Source organism: Zalophus californianus, chromosome 3 (genome assembly GCF_009762305.2).
Source record: "Zalophus californianus isolate mZalCal1 chromosome 3, mZalCal1.pri.v2, whole genome shotgun sequence".
Taxonomy (NCBI): domain Eukaryota; kingdom Metazoa; phylum Chordata; class Mammalia; order Carnivora; family Otariidae; genus Zalophus; species Zalophus californianus.
In genome coordinates this window covers 82,899,225-82,914,363 of record NC_045597.1, presented here as the reverse complement: position 1 = coordinate 82,914,363, position 15,139 = coordinate 82,899,225, and the positions used below count along the sequence as shown (strand labels likewise).

The 15,139-nt window shown below is 51.0% G+C and overlaps 1 protein-coding gene across 6 annotated transcripts in view; it reads right to left on the bottom strand.

The window, feature by feature from the left end:
• Positions 1-702: 702 nt before the first annotated feature.
• ARHGEF4 (Rho guanine nucleotide exchange factor 4) overlaps positions 703-15,139 on the bottom strand; it is a 253,138-nt gene continuing 238,701 nt past the window's right edge. For 5 of the 6 annotated variants that reach the window (XM_027588386.1, XM_027588387.1, XM_027588389.2 and 2 more), the window contains 9 exons: positions 14,477-14,656; positions 13,240-13,416; positions 12,979-13,158; positions 11,051-11,283; positions 10,599-10,728; positions 4,314-4,445; positions 3,288-3,531; positions 2,451-2,528; positions 703-1,905 (listed from right to left, as the gene is read on the bottom strand). In XM_027588386.1, coding sequence (XP_027444187.1) covers positions 1,754-1,905; positions 2,451-2,528; positions 3,288-3,531; positions 4,314-4,445; positions 10,599-10,728; positions 11,051-11,283; positions 12,979-13,158; positions 13,240-13,416; positions 14,477-14,656 — 1,506 coding nt within the window. In that variant the 3' untranslated portion in view covers positions 703-1,753. The remainder of the gene's footprint in view (positions 1,906-2,450; positions 2,529-3,287; positions 3,532-4,313; positions 4,446-10,598; positions 10,729-11,050; positions 11,284-12,978; positions 13,159-13,239; positions 13,417-14,476; positions 14,657-15,139) is intronic. The other variant, XM_027588388.1, reaches the window with a different exon arrangement.

Genomic DNA, 15,139 nt, shown 5'->3' with positions numbered 1-15,139 from the left:
TTTTAAAAAATTTTTTCCCCTGTAGGTTTTATCTCGAGGTGGCATGGCCTGGCTGGGAAGTGGTATAGATTCTTTCAAGTTAGGAAATCCAGGGTTTGGGGACAGAGGACCTTGTGGTGCTCAGCCCCGGTGACCTTGTGTGGCACCGACATCTCAGTGTGTAAGGGTGTGTGGAGGCAGCAGGTTGTGGGGACTCTTTCCCCCGGGGGAAGGGGAGGGAAGCTGGCCCTGTTCATCTTCTGGTCCTGTGGCCTGGCTCATCCTGGGAGGACGCATTCTCCATTTCGCTGAGGAGGATGCTAAGATTCAGAAAGATTGCAGACTTCCTGTTCCCCAAATTGACATTTGCCAACTTCAGCTAAACATCGAACTCGGGGAGCAGCCAGGGAAGCTTCCAGGCCTGAATAGGTTGGAGGAGCCACACCAGGACAGCTCCCAGGCCACACATTGTCCTCCCAGCTCCTTCTGAGCTTCTGAAATACTTCCCCCATCACCTTTGCTTCTGTCCACCAAAGCTCTGAGGGCATGGTCTGCAGATAAGTGAGCTCCCACCACACTGGGTGATGCTGGACTCTTCCTTTCTGTTGAAGGAAAGGAAGGCCCAGGGCAGAGACAGGTATAAGAGGTACAGGAAGGATGGGGCATGCAAAGAAGAAAATACACAGACACAAATGGAAAAACAAGGGCTGGCAGCCAGGTTATTTTTCGTAAGTTTCTTTATGAAATTAAATGTGGTTTCTGGCTTGGAGAAGGTGTAGTGCAAGAGTGACTGACTGTACATGCTGCTGAATTCCCGTGGGCCAGAGGGGCAGCTCAGTGTTCCACACCCACAAGCCAGGTCCCGGCTCTACTCATGGGGAACCCTTCTCAGTGGGACGTGGGCTTCCCTCTAACTCACATGTCCACCGGCCTCTGGGTTGGTGGGTCAGTCCTTGATGCTGGGCCACAGAATTCAGTCCTTATGGCTTCTCACGCTCACTTAGGGTAAGGCAATCTTTCTGTGTCACTGATAACAATTCTTTTTCCCCATTGTTAGAAAAACAGCACAATCCAAACAAAAAAACCGGGACCAGGTTCTGGAGTCAACCCACAACTGCATGTGGGCTGGTCACAGACCCTGTCGGAAGTATTCAGTGACTATGGTTTTGTTTTCTTTTCCACTATAAACAAACACATCACGAGTGAGGAAGGGTGTCCAGCAGCCAGGAGTGCCTAGAGGGGCTGGGAGGCAAAAATGAGTTGGCTCTGGGCCAGACATTTTTGTGCAGAGAATTCTGGTTCCCAACCTCCAGGGATGCAAGTTGCCTGGCACCACCAGCTGGGGACTGGGAGCCTGAGGGACAATTGGAGGGCAGAGGGACACAGAGCCCAACTTTGCAGGGGCTAAAGGCAGATGGTCCCCTGCCCAGAGGAAACAGGAGGAGGGATGATCAGATGTCCAGAGAAGAGGGTTCAGAGCGGCCAGTCTTCTACACACTGGCCTGGCCGGTGGCTCCCAGGAGGCCCCATAGAGATCCAGAGGGTGGCAGGAGGCTCACCGCTGTGGGCCCCTGCCCCTCCAGCTGGTGTCTTAAGTGCACCAGTAGTGGGGAGGAATCCGCGAATGGGGCGCCGAGCAGCTCCCTCGCTCAGTCCGTAACTTTCAGTGTGCGTGACCAGCAGAGGAGGCCACATGCGGTGAGCCTCGGGGAGAAAAAGCTGGAGGCCCACTGGCAGGGCAGGTCCAGACAGTGCTGTCGGATGGGGAGCTGGTTCACTTGCGGAAGGGTGTCAGCCGGCTAATGCTGTGCCAGAAGGTGGACGGCTTCCGCTTGGGCTCTGCCAGTACCAAGACCTGTTGCTGGGGCAGGCTGGCGGGCAGTGCTGGGTGCTTCTGGCGTGCCAGGTAGTAGGGCCGGCTGAGGGCTGGGCAGAAGAAAGCAGGGATCATAGGTGCCTAGGGAGCCAGGTGGCACAGGGCATAGCGGCAGCCTCTGTTCGGGAGGGGGGTGGGATAGGGCCTGTCCCACGGGAGGGAACTGCCTTCCTATGGGGCCCACCACACCTAGTGGACTGGGCCACCTGCTAGCCTGCAGAGACGGTGTGGGGCCCTGGAGCTCCTCCATGGAACAGGCTGCATGCCAGGCATTTAACATCTCTGTAGGAATGGGGATATGAGCTCCTTGCCAGGTGACTGAAAAGGCCTCCCAGAAATCCTGCCTGGGGAGGTGCACTTCCACTAATGCTCCTGCTCTGGGGTACCCAAGGGAATTGAGAGCAAAATCAACTGCACACCGACGAAAGCTTTGTTACCAGCGGCCTCAACACCAATCTTTGGGAACAATTACCTGCAAAGGGCAGTGGGCAGCAGGTGGGCCCCAGGAGCTAGCTGCCTTTGGGGGGTCAGAGAAGAGTTTGATCATGGCTAGGGCCAGGCTGCTATGGAAGGCAGCAGGGAACCGTCTGCTTACCTTTGGGCTTCCCAGTGGCCTGCTGCTTGCTGGCATTCAGCATGGCCTGCTTTCTCTGCAGCTCGGTGATGGAGAAGCCTGGGAGGGAGGGCCACAAATGAGACCTCTGCTTACCTTGAGGAGTTGGCTGCCTTTTCTCCTCCCCCACCTCCCCAGCCAATATTCCTCTTGCCCTGTGTCTCCTGGCATCTGTGTGGTCCTCTGTGTACCCTGCACCTCCCACAGGACCTGGGATCCCATCATGCTGCAGATGTTCGGCATCCTGCTCAGCCAGCCTGCCTTGACCAACCAGGCAGAGGAGATGTGCAAGGGCCCTCCCCACATCCTTGCTCTATCCCATCTCTCACCCTGACCCAACCCCTGATGTATCTAGCATCTAGTGTCCTTTCTCTGCACTGTGGCTTTCCCAGACCAAGAGCCAATCTGGTCACTCTTGAGCATGATGCCGAGGGGCCCATGGAGAGGAGAAGAATGCAGTGGGAAGGTGCCTTGCTTATGTTAGGGTGGGGGAGGCTTCTCACAGCCAGTACCCAAATCCTACTTGAATGCTTTGTGTTGGAAAGAGGCTTCACCGGGTCTCTGCAACTGAGCAGAGGGCCCCCACCTTAGGAAGTGTGCATGCATATGTGAGTGTTCTGGAAGCAAACCCCCAATAGGCCAGGAGACCCATGCCCTGGGGCTGAAATGAAGAGGTGCCCTGGAGCCTTGCCAAAACCTGAGGTCCTTAGGCGGTGGGACATGCTGTCTCAAGTCTCAAGGTTCTCCTGACCTTGTGTTCAGGGGTTAGGAGGGCTGGGTGGGCCCTCACAGTGGAGCAAGGCTGATGGCGTCTCGCACCTGTCTCCTGGTCCAGCCGCACCTGCTCCCTCTCCCTGGCAAAGGCCTTGAGCCAGCGCTGCTTCTGCTCAGGCTTCCTGGCACACAGCAGGTGACTCTCTCCTGTGGTGCCGCAGAGCAGCCGGAAAGCATTCTTGACACTCACGTGGAGATCTCTGTCTTTTCCATCCTCCAGATCCACCACCTCCAGTCCATCCATATCCACTCGGCCCTTATAGTACAGCACATCCCGGCGGAGAAGGTCCTGCCAGAGACTCTGTGAGCTCCTGGCCAATCCTGCTTGTCGGGTCCCTCCCAGGCCTCTGAACCACTCTCCTGACCATGTTTATGCTTCACCCCACACCCTGCAATTGGAAGGGCCAGTGAGCTGCTCACCCACTTTCCCAGCAGATGGTGGGCTCATGAGGGCAGAGTGAGTGTGGTGTGCCCCACAGCTGTGTGCTGAAGCCATGATGCAGGAGCCTCACTCCTTCAGTGAAGGAGCTGGCCTTCAGTTACTGACTGACCTGGAGGGTCTTTAGGGTACCCTTAGTCTCATGGGGAGGCAGCCATGGAAACAGTGGCCCAGGGCCCACCCTGCATGATAGAGAAGAGTACCAGGCCTACCAGGCTGGGCCCAGGGCCAGGAGCCAGGCAGGCTCCCTTGACAGAGCCACCTGGGCCATGTGTTGAGAGGAGTAGAAGCTACAGCAAAGAAGCAGCAGTGGGAGCAAGGACCCCAGGGCTTAGGGGGAGCTGAGGTTTGCAGGGACAGGAGAGGTGGCTTTAGAAGCAAGCAGGGGCTAGGTCAAGCAGGAAGGTATTCTCAACAACACTGGGCCCTGGTCAGACCACCATGGTCCTTGGGCTATTTGGCTCCCTCTGCAGAGAATCACCCTCAAAGGGCCTGTTCCACTGAAGGTCCCCAGGAAAAGGAGCCACCCGTGTGTGGCTCCTTTTCTTTGACAGTTACTCCCAGTCCTCAGCTTCACCCACTCTACTCCTGCTCTAAATGGCTCATCCAGCAGGGCACAGCAATTCTGGTACCTTCTTGCAGTAGATGAGTTGATGGTCAAAGAGAAAAAACATCCTCTGCTGGCTCTTGGCTTGTGGCTGTGTAACACGAGTCAGCTCCCCAGAGTAGATGAGTTCTGAGCTCCTGACCAGGAGATCTTCCCCCTGGGATACCCCAAGGAGAGCCGTGAGCTGAGTGCACCCAACATTGGAAGCCCTCTCCACTGGGCACTGCCTCCTGCCTCCATCATGGGGTTGGGCGGGCTCCCCACTGGCCTGGCCTGCCTGTGGCCCCCACTGGCAAGTAGTAAGCAGCAGGCCACTGAGGGAGGGGTTGCTCTTGAAGCTCAAGGAAGTGGTGGAGGCTGTTGGGTGGGGGGGGTAGTGAAAAGGTCATCTGACCTACAAGTTGGTTGTCTGCAAAATGGGGCCACGAGGCAGCCAGTGGCATGTGCACTTGAAATGTGGCCAATCCCTGCTGAGATGTTATGTAAGTAAAATAACACCAAATTTGAAGACTAACTAAAATAAAGAATGTGAAATATTTCACTAATGATTTTATGTTCAGTACACACTGAAATGATACGTTGGATATTCTGAGTTAAATAAAACATTATTAAAATTAATTTCACTTCCAGGACAAACAAAAACTAAAAGAATTTGTGAACACGAAACCAGCCCTACAGAAATATTGAAACGGGGTCCTCTAAACGAGGAAAGAGCTAAAAGTAACATAGACCAGAAAGGAACAGAGACAATATACAGTAACAGTCACCTTACAGGCAATATGATGGCACTAAATCCATATCTTTCAATAGTTACTCTGAATGTAACAGGGTATCATATTGGATAAAAAAAAACAAGACCCATCGATATGCTGTCTGCAAGAGACTCATTTTAGACCCAAAGACACCTCCAGATTGAAAGTAAGGGGGTAGAAAACCATTTACCATGCTAATGGATACCAAAAGAAAGCTGGGGTGGCAATCCTTATATCAGACAAATTAGATTTTAAACCAAAAACTATAATAAGAGATGAGGAAGACACGACATCATACTTAAAGGGTCTATCCAACAAGAAGATCTAACAATTTTAAATATCTATGCCCCTAGGTGCGCCTGGGTGGCTCAGTTGTTGGGCATCTGCCTTCGGCTCGGGTCATGGTCCCAGGGTCCTGGGATCCAGCCCCGCATTGGGCTCCCTGCTCCTCGGGAGGCCTGCTTCTCCCTCTCCCACTCCCCCTGTTTGTGTTCTCTCTCTCTCTGTGTCTGTCACTGTCAAATAAAGAAATAAAATCTTTTTTAAAAAAGAGAAAATAAATAAATAAATAAATAAATAAATATCCATGCCCCTAACATGGGAGCAGCCAATTACATAAACCAATTAATAACAAAATCAAAGAAACACATCGACAACAATACAATAATAGTAGGGGACTCTAACACCCACCCCTCACTGAAATGGACACATCATCTAAGCCAAATATCAACAAGGAAATAAAAGCTTGAAATGATACACTGGACCAGACGGACTTCACAGATATATACAGAACATTCCATCCCAAAGCAACAGAATACACATTCTTCTCTAGAGCACATGGAACATTCTCCAGAATAGATCCCATCCTGGGTCACAAATCAGGTCTCAACTGGTACCAAAAGTTTGGGATCATTCCCAGCCTATTTTCGGACCACAATGCTTTGAAACTAGAACTCAACCACAAGAGGAAAGTTGGAAAGAACTCAAATACATGGAGGCTAAAGAGCATCCTACTAAAGAATGAATGGATCAACGAGGAAATTAAGAATTAAAAAAATTCACGGAAACCAATAAAAATGAAAACACAACTGTTCAAAATCTTTGGGATGCAGCAAAGGTGGTCCTAAGAGGAAAGTATATAGCAATACAAGCTTTTCTCAAGAAACAAGAAAGGTCTCAAATACACAACCTAAGACCTACACCTAAAGGAGCTGGAGAAAGAACAGCAAATAAAGCCTAAACCCAGCAGGAGAAGAGAAATAATAAAGATCAAAGCAGAAATCAATGAAATAGAAACCAAAAGAACAGTAGAACAGATCAACAAAACTAGGAGCTGGTTTTTTGAAAGAATTAATAAGATTGATAAACCCCTGGCCAGACTTATCAAAAAGAAAAGAGAAACGACCCAAATAAATAAAATCATGAATGAAAGGGGAGAGATCACAACCAACACCAAAGAAATACAAACAATGATAAGAACCTATTATTAGCAACTATATGCCAGCAAATTAGATAATCTGGAAGAAATGGATGCATTCCTAGAGATGTATCAACTACCAAAACTGAACCAGGAAGAAATAGAAAACCTGAACAGACCCATAACCACTAAGGAAATTGAGGCAGTTATCAAAAATCTCCCAATAAAAAAGAGCCCAGGGCCAGATGGCTTCCCAGGGGAATTCTACCAAACATTTCAAGAAGAATTAATACCTATTCTTCTGAAAGTGTTCCAAAAAATAGAAATGGAAGGAAAACTTCCAAACTCTTTTTTTGAGGCCAGCATTGCCTTGATCCCCAAATCAGACAAAGACCCCATCAAAAAGGAGAACTACAGACCAATATCCCTGATGAACATGGATGCAAAAATTCTCACCAAAACACTAGCCAATAGGATCCAACAGTACATTAAAAGGATTATTCACCACGACCAAGTGGGATTTATTCCTGGGCTGCAAGCCTGGTTCAACATCTGCAAATTAATCAGTGTGATACAATACATTAATAAAAGAAAGAACAAGAACCATATGATCATCTCAATAGACGCAGAAAAAGCATTTGACAAAGTACAGCATCCTTTCTTGATTAGGACTCTTCACAGTGTAGGGATAGAGGGTACATACCTCAATATCATAAAAGCCATCTATGAAAAACCTACAGCAAATATCATTCTCAATGGGGAAAAACTGAGAACTTTCCCCCTAAGGTCAGGAACACGACAGGGTTGTCCACTATCACCACTGCTGTTCAACATAATACTAGAAGTCCTAGCCTCAGCAATTAGACAACAAAAAGAAGTAAAAGGCATCCTAATCAGCAAAGAAGAAGTCAAACTCTCTTTTTGCAGATATGATACTTTATGTGGCAAACCCAAAAGACTACACCCCAAAACTGCTAGAACTCATACAGGAATTCAGTCAAGTGGCAGGATATAAAATCAATGCAGAGAAATCAGTGGCATTCCTATACACCAACAACAAGACAGAAGAAAGAGAAATTAAGGAGTCGATCCCATTTACAACTGCGCCCAAAACTGTAAGATACCTAGGAATAAACCTAACCAAAGAGGCAAAGGATCTGCACACAGAAAACTACAGAATACTCATGAAAGAAATTGAGGAAGACACAAAGAAGTGGAAAAACATTCCATGCTCATGGATTGGAAGAATAAATATTGTGAAGATGTCTATGCTACCTAGAGCAATCTACACATTTAATGCAATCCCTATCAAAATACCATCAGCATTTTTCACAGAGTTGGAACAAATAATCCTAAAATTTGTATGGAACCAGAAAAGACCCCGAATAGCCAGAGGAATACTGAAAAAGAAAAGAAAAGCTGGTGGCATCACAAAGGCAGATTTCAAGCTCTATTACAAAGCTGTAATCATCAAGACAGTATGGTACTGGCACAAAAACAGACACATAGATCAGTGGAACAGAACAGAGAGCCCAGAAATGGACCCTCAACCCAATGATCAACTAATCTTCAACAAAGCAGGAAAGACTATCCAATGGAAAAAGTCTCTTCAACAAATGGTATGGGGAAAATTGGACAGCCACATGCAGAAGAATGAAACTGGACCATTTCCTTACACCACCCACAAAAATAGACTCAAAATGGTTGAAAGACCTAAATGTGAGACAGGAATCCATCAAAATCCTTGAGGAGAACACAGGCAGCAACCTCTTCGACCTCAGCCACAGCAACTTCTTCCTAGAAACATCGCCAAAGGCAAGGGAAACAAGGGCAAAAACGAACTATTGGGACTTCATCAAGATAAAAAGCTTTTGGGGTGCCTGGGCGGCTCAGTCATTGGGCGTCTGCCTTCGGCTTGGGTCATGATCCCAGGGTCCTGGGATCGAGTCCCACATCGGGCTCCCTCCTCGGAGGGAAGCCTGCTCTCCCTCTCCCACTCCCGCTGCTTGTTTCTGCTCTTGCTATTTCTGTCTCTGTCAAATAAATAAATAAATAAATAATTCTTAAAGTAAAAAAAAAAGATAAAAAGCTTTTGCACAACAACAACAAAAAAAAACAGTCAACAAAACCAAAAGACAACGGACAGAATGGGAGAAGATATTTGCAAATGACATATCAGATAAAGCACTAGTATCCAAGATCTACAAAGAACTTATCAAACTGAACACCCAAAGAACAAATAATCCAATCAAGAAATGGGCAGAAGACATGAACAGACATTTCTGCAAAGAAGACATCTAAATGGCCAACAGACACATGAAAAAGTGCTCAATATCACTCGGCAGCAGGGAAATCCAAATCAAAACCTCAGTGAGATACCACCTCACACCAGTCAGAATGGGAAAAATGAAAAAAAATCAGGAAATGATAGATGTTGGCGAGGATGTGGAGAAAGGGGAACCCTCCTTCACTGTTGGTGGGAATGCAAGCTGGTGCAGCCACTCTGGAAAACAGTATGGAGGTTCCTCAAAAAGTTAAAAATAGAGCTACCCTATGACCCAGCAATTGCACTACTAGGTATTTACCCCAAAGATACAAATGTAGTGATCCGAAGGGGCACCTGCACCCCAATGTTTATAGCGGCAATGTCCACAATAGCCAAACTATGGAAAGAGCCTAGATGTCCATCAACAGATGAATGGATAAAGAAGCTGTGGTATATATATATGTATATATCATATATATACACACACACACACACACAATGGAATATTATGCAGCCATCACAAAAAAAGAAATCTTGCCATTTGCAACAATGTGGATGGAACTTAGAGGGTATTATGCTAAGCGAAGTAAGTCTCTGAGAGAAAGACAATTATCATATGATCTCACTGATATGTGGAATTTGAGAAACAAGGCAGAGGATCATAGGGGAAGGGAGGGAAAAATGAAACAAGATGAACCAGAGAGGGAGACAAACCATATGAGACTCTTAATCTCAAGAAACAAACTGAGAGCTGCTGAAGTGGTGGGGGGCGGGAGGGATGGGGTGGCTGGGTGATAGACATTGGGGAGGGTATGTGCTATGGTGAGCACTGTGAATTGTGTAAGACTGATGAATCACAGACCTATACCCCTGAAACAAATAATACATTATATGTTAATAAAAATATATATTAAAAAAATTACTGAGCAGAAAAAAAAATTAATTTCACTTGCTTTTTTCTCTGTTTTAAGATGGCCTTTAGAACATATACACTTACTTATGTGACTCCCATGATATTTCGTTCAGTGCTGCGCTCAAGAATAGTTAGACCTGGCTAGAAGTCACCTGGGAACCTTGTCTTTTAGGGGCTAAGGAAGTTTTCTCAGCTAAATGTAGTTAGTACCTGAAGCCCCATCATTAGACTTCAAACTTTCAGGCTAAGCCCTGCCCCCTCCCGGTTCCTCCTGGGAAATGCAAACTTCAGCCAGGAGTTTTTGGCAGCTGTTCAGTTTGGGATAAGTGAATTTTGTAGGGGTTCTTAGCCAGGTCTGGGCCTCAGAACCAAGCACGGGGAAAATAAAAAACCCTAAACAAAACAAAGACCACATTGCTCAGCCCCACTACCAGGGATTCTAATTTCCTAGTTCTAGGATGAGGCCCAAGAATCTGTATTTTCATAATATTTATGGCTAGTGGGTGGAGGTGAGAGAACAGAACAGGAAATGTCCCTGTTAGTTCAGGCCTCCGGCGGCTTTAGAAGGCAAGACTGGCAGATACAAGGGGTATGTGCAAGCCAGAAGAATGGAACCAGGAGGCTCTGACCCATGGCAATCCGTTTTTGGTCGTGCTATGGCAGGCCTGAACCCTTCTGTTGGGAGGAGTCCCAATATTTACTAAAACTGGGGGCTGGCCTGTCCTCCTGCTGCGCTGGCCGGCCGCACCAGGAGCGACATCTTATCTCACACATGCTCTACACTCTCGACCACCAGGCCTGCAGCTCAGTGCTCGGGTGGGTTGGCCTGGGCAGAGGACCAGCTTTCTTACCACTAGTGCCTGTTTGCCAGCTCCCAGGAGCACGGCTCCCTGCTTCAGCTCCTTCCTAGATTGTTGAGGGGCAGAGCCCCAGTGGTATTTTGTGGGGTGTGGGACCCTCACCTCCCAGTCCTCTATGGAGCTCTGCCACTGAGCAATCTTGTCAATGTTTTCAAGCCTCCGTTTCCGTTCGTTGATGAGCTGGGCCACGTTCTTCATGGCATGTAGGGCTGCTTCCACGTCCTTGAAATCCCTGGGGCAGAAGACAGATGGAAGAAGGCCGCACTACGGAGAGCAGAGAGGGGCCCCCTGTGGAGCTGCTTCCCTCTGGGGCTCTGCCCTTGGCCAGTTCTTCACTTGTCAACACACACCTGGCTGGGCACAGCAGAACCGAATACCCCATTTTTGTCCTGTCCCCTCCTTGCAGCAACAGCATGAGACAGTGGGGCCTGTTTGACTGTGGGCTGCCAGCCAGAGCCTATAGCAGTGGCCACCCACGGCCAGTAGGCGACACCCCGGCTGGCCCCCAGGGCGGAAGAGCCTGGAGCCGCCCTTGCTCCCCCGCGGCCTCCTACCTGTGCTGGGGGTGTGTGTACTTGAGCAGCTCGGCCAGCTGCAGAGGATACTTGCAGATCTTCTGCACGGGGGTCAGCAGGAAGCCGTCCAGTGAGATGTCGATCATCTTCTGTAGCAGCCGGCAGGCCTCAAAGAAGTACACGTACTTGCTGAGCTTGGCGAGCCGGGACAGCTCCACACAGGCGTTGGGGTGGTTGTTGCAGTACTCTGAGTAGATCTGGAAATCCGCTTGCTGGGGGCACAGCTGGAGGTTAGCATGGGGAGCCCCTGCCCCTCAGGCCACCCAGGTGACTCAGGCACAGCATCGGGAGCGAGCCTCTGCATTTCCTTCAGGAGCTGGGCTCGGAGGGCCCAGGCTCTGTCTACCCACTTCACTGGGCGCAAACTATGTGGAATTAGGCACAGGAATGTGAGAGACCTGAAAACTCAGGCATGTGTGTGCCCTGTCGCCACCTAGCTTTCTCAGCAGGGCCCTCAGCAGAGATTCTGACCGTATGTCTTGTTTTTTGGATGAAATCAATGATGCTAATAAGGAAGCATTATAAGGCCAAAAACCAGAGAGACAAGGAAAGAGAGAGAGAGGAGAGGAGAGAGAGGGAGAGAGAGGGGGAGTGGCAGGGAGAAAGAGAGGGAGAGAAGGAGTGAAGGAGAAAAAGAAGGAAAGGGAAACAGGGAAAGAGAGGGAGAGGGAGAGAGAGGGAGAGGAGAAAGAGATTAAGAGAGATTAAATGGATGCCAGGGTCTATGGCTATGTCCCCTGGATTGTTCTCCTCAGCCCAGTGTCTTGCTTCTCCTTCACAAAGCTCTTTCATATCTAAAAGACAGCCACTGCGCCACTTTGTTCAACACAATGTGACAGATATATCCACATTGTGTGTGTATCATACAGGAGACTCACAGTGCCTTTTTTTTTTAAGTTCCATCTACCTAGAGCCAGAGAAAGACTGGGTGTGCCCTATAGGGACTAGGACTTCATGGACTTAGGTGGGAAAGGAGGGTAACAGCAGTTGGCTGGCTGGCGGGTTGCTGGGATGGTCACACTAGGTAATTTCGATAAAGTGACTGCCCCCCCCTTTCCTGCCCCCATCACAGCTCTGCCTGCTGAATAACTGGCTGCAAATCCCATACTCACGCAGGTGCTCTGACCCACCCCCAGTTCCTGCTCGGAGAGTCTAAGGTCTCCCTTTCCAGTTCTCCTCCTGCCACTGGAGTGGGGGGCCAGGGCCCTTCCAACACCAGGAAGGAACCCACATTGTCCTTCATGGGCCGCATCCTCGGCTCAACCGCACATGACTGCCACAGGAGAGGGATAGTAACAAGTGCCTTTCTTACCAAGCAAGGCCAGAAGGAGTCCATCTAGCCCAGACCAGGCCCATGAACCTTGGCTAAATTTCAACTGGCATTTAGCGTGGAAGTTAAGCACTGTACATTCCACAAATTCCAGTTTTCTCAGTGTGTGAGGAAGCCGAGAACCTGTTAGGAACAGCTCTGAGGATGCTCAACAGGTAGCCCAGCCCAACTCTGTCTTCTACTTACTCTAGCCCAAGCAAAGCTTTTCAGGCAGATGCCCAGGCACCCCTGCTCCAAGGAGCCTTCTCTGGCTTGGTCAGCCTCCCAAACAAGGAGAGACACTGCTAAAACCGTGTGGGAGCGTGAGGGCAAGGTGGGCAGTAGGGGTGTGGGGCCTGGAAGCTTCTGGGCAAAGAGCAGCAGGTTGCCTGGGCTTTAGCCAGCAGGGTCGACTTTGGAGGGGAGGCAGGCACAGGAGGCAAGGGCGAAGGGTGGCTTTGTGCTGGGGCCAGGGGGACTGTGTGTGTAGCCAGGCGCGGACCCCCAGCCGAGATGGGCAGGGTAGGAGGCCCGCGGACTGGGGAGACAGGGTGCGTGGGTCCTGGGCAGCGGGGTGTCTGGGGCAGGGCATGCTCACGTGCTCCAGGAAGCAGGCGCCCAGCTCACTCAGGTGGGGGCGCTCCCTATTGAACCTCTGCTCCAGCGCCTTCACAAACGCCTTCTGGCACCGGTAGATGTCCTCGATGTTCCCGAAGATGGTGCGCAGCTGCTCCTCGCTGAACATGTCGGCGCGCTTGCGACACTGCCTGATGTAGCCCTGCGGCCCGCGGCCCGTCAGGTCTCTCTCCGGACACCCCCGTCCCCCACACCACCATCCGCACCCCCCGCCGGGCCTCACCTCGCAGATGTCGCGCAGGTGCTTGATGTAGTCCCGCTCGGTGCTGAGGATCTCGTTGATGACGTTGGTCCGCATCTGGTCCTTGCTGCTCTGCGCCTCGGCCCCTCCATCCGCGGCTCCGCCGTCCCCGGTCCGCAAGGCCTCGTCGTCGGCGGGCTCGTCCTGGTTCACCCGCAGCTGCAGGCAGCGTGCGGCTGGTCAGCGCCCCTCAGGTCAGCCCCCGCCGAAGCTCAGCGCCCCGCGACCGGCACGCGGCGGCAGCGGGGAACGGAGGCTCGGAGGACGTGTAGACCGGGCAGCCCCTTTCCCCCAGCACCCGAGACGGCGCCTGCCCCTCTGAAGGCACGGCTCCTCCTTGTCTCCCTTCTCCTCTCGCTCCTGGGCTGATTCTGAACTCAGTGCTGGGAGTGGAGCAGATGCTCTCTTGGGGTTCGGACCCAGTGCCTGCTCACACAGGGCCAGCCCTCTAGGGGCTGTGACAGAAGAGGATGGGTGACAGGGCCTTTCTGGCTCCTCTCTGACCTGTAAGTAGGACAGGCTAGAGGTGGAGAGTGGGCAGTTTATCCACAGGGTTTGGGGCAGCAGAAGCAACGAACCCCAAGGTCTGGGATATCTCCTCCCCACTGCCCTCTGCCTGGCCTTTGAGAAAGCACCATGATTCCTTCCTAGGAGACCAAAGGCTGCCACAGGTAGGCTCTGGGTCCCCTTCCTGTGAGCTCTTGTGCTAATGACTTAACTTGTCCATGCCTCAGTTTTCCCAGGTGTAAGGGGCTGTTCCCAGCTCCCAGGGCATTGTGAAAGTTATAATTGAGATGCCCGTCCAAATTTTCTGCACGGGGTTTAGTAAATGCCCAGTGCTGAGTTGTTTGTGGTGATGGAATTCTAACAGGCAGATTCCCCCTGGAGGAATGCACACACCATCATTTCTGACCCGTTCCTTTCTGGACACTGAGGGCACCCTGGAGGGAGGGGTGGGAGCAGGCAGGAGTTGGCGATGGCTCTGCAGGAGGAGGAAGGCTGTGTCACAACTATGGCTGGCCTTCTGGACACCTCGCTCCCCATCTCCAACCCACAGTCTTGCAGTCCCAGCACAGCCCTGAGGGTGGGAGCAGGCGGGGGGCGGGGGGATGTCCATGCCCAGCACCTCAGACCCCAGAGCAGTTTCAGGTCTGCACGTCTGAGCAGAGCCACTTGGCTCCTAATGGGCACAGGAGAAGCACACAGGCTGGTGCCATACCCGCACAAAGCTGGCTGGAAACCAGCCCTCGCCGTCAGCAACACGACCCCACCACCACTCTCTGTTGGTGGCATCCATTACTTCGATGACATCCCCAGCTTTGAAGCCCAGTTCCTGGTCATCCATGGTGACATGGTCCCAGAGTGCTTCAGCACAGACCACACTGCCATCACTGATGAGCTGTGGAGAGAGCCACAGATAGCAGATCAGTGGGGAAGGCTGTCATGGACCTCCTCATGGGTCAGGGTGCTCTGCCCTCTCCCCTCCATCCCTCAGCAGCCCTGCAAAGAGGGGATCCTGACTCATGTTACAGAGGAGTGAACAGAGGCTCCCTCTGAGCCCATCACTCTTCAGGGGACAGGACTATGCCCTGGGCATGTCTAGACTGGCAGGGCTCGTGATGAAGCCTGAAGTGAACTTGAGCACTAGAATCCTGGTGAGCCACAGAATCTGAGAGGCAAGTGTGTTGCTCACTCCCCTGCACAGGGCACACCTTCCTCCCACCCCACTGGACCAGTGAGTCACTTACTATTCTCAGCTTCATTTACCATCTCTGCTCTGCTCTGGGAGGCTGGGGCTGAGCACAGCAGGCTGCATTTCTTCTGTGCTAGCTACCCCGTTAGGTTCTCCCAATGTGGCACTGGAGGGGACCACAAGGCCAGA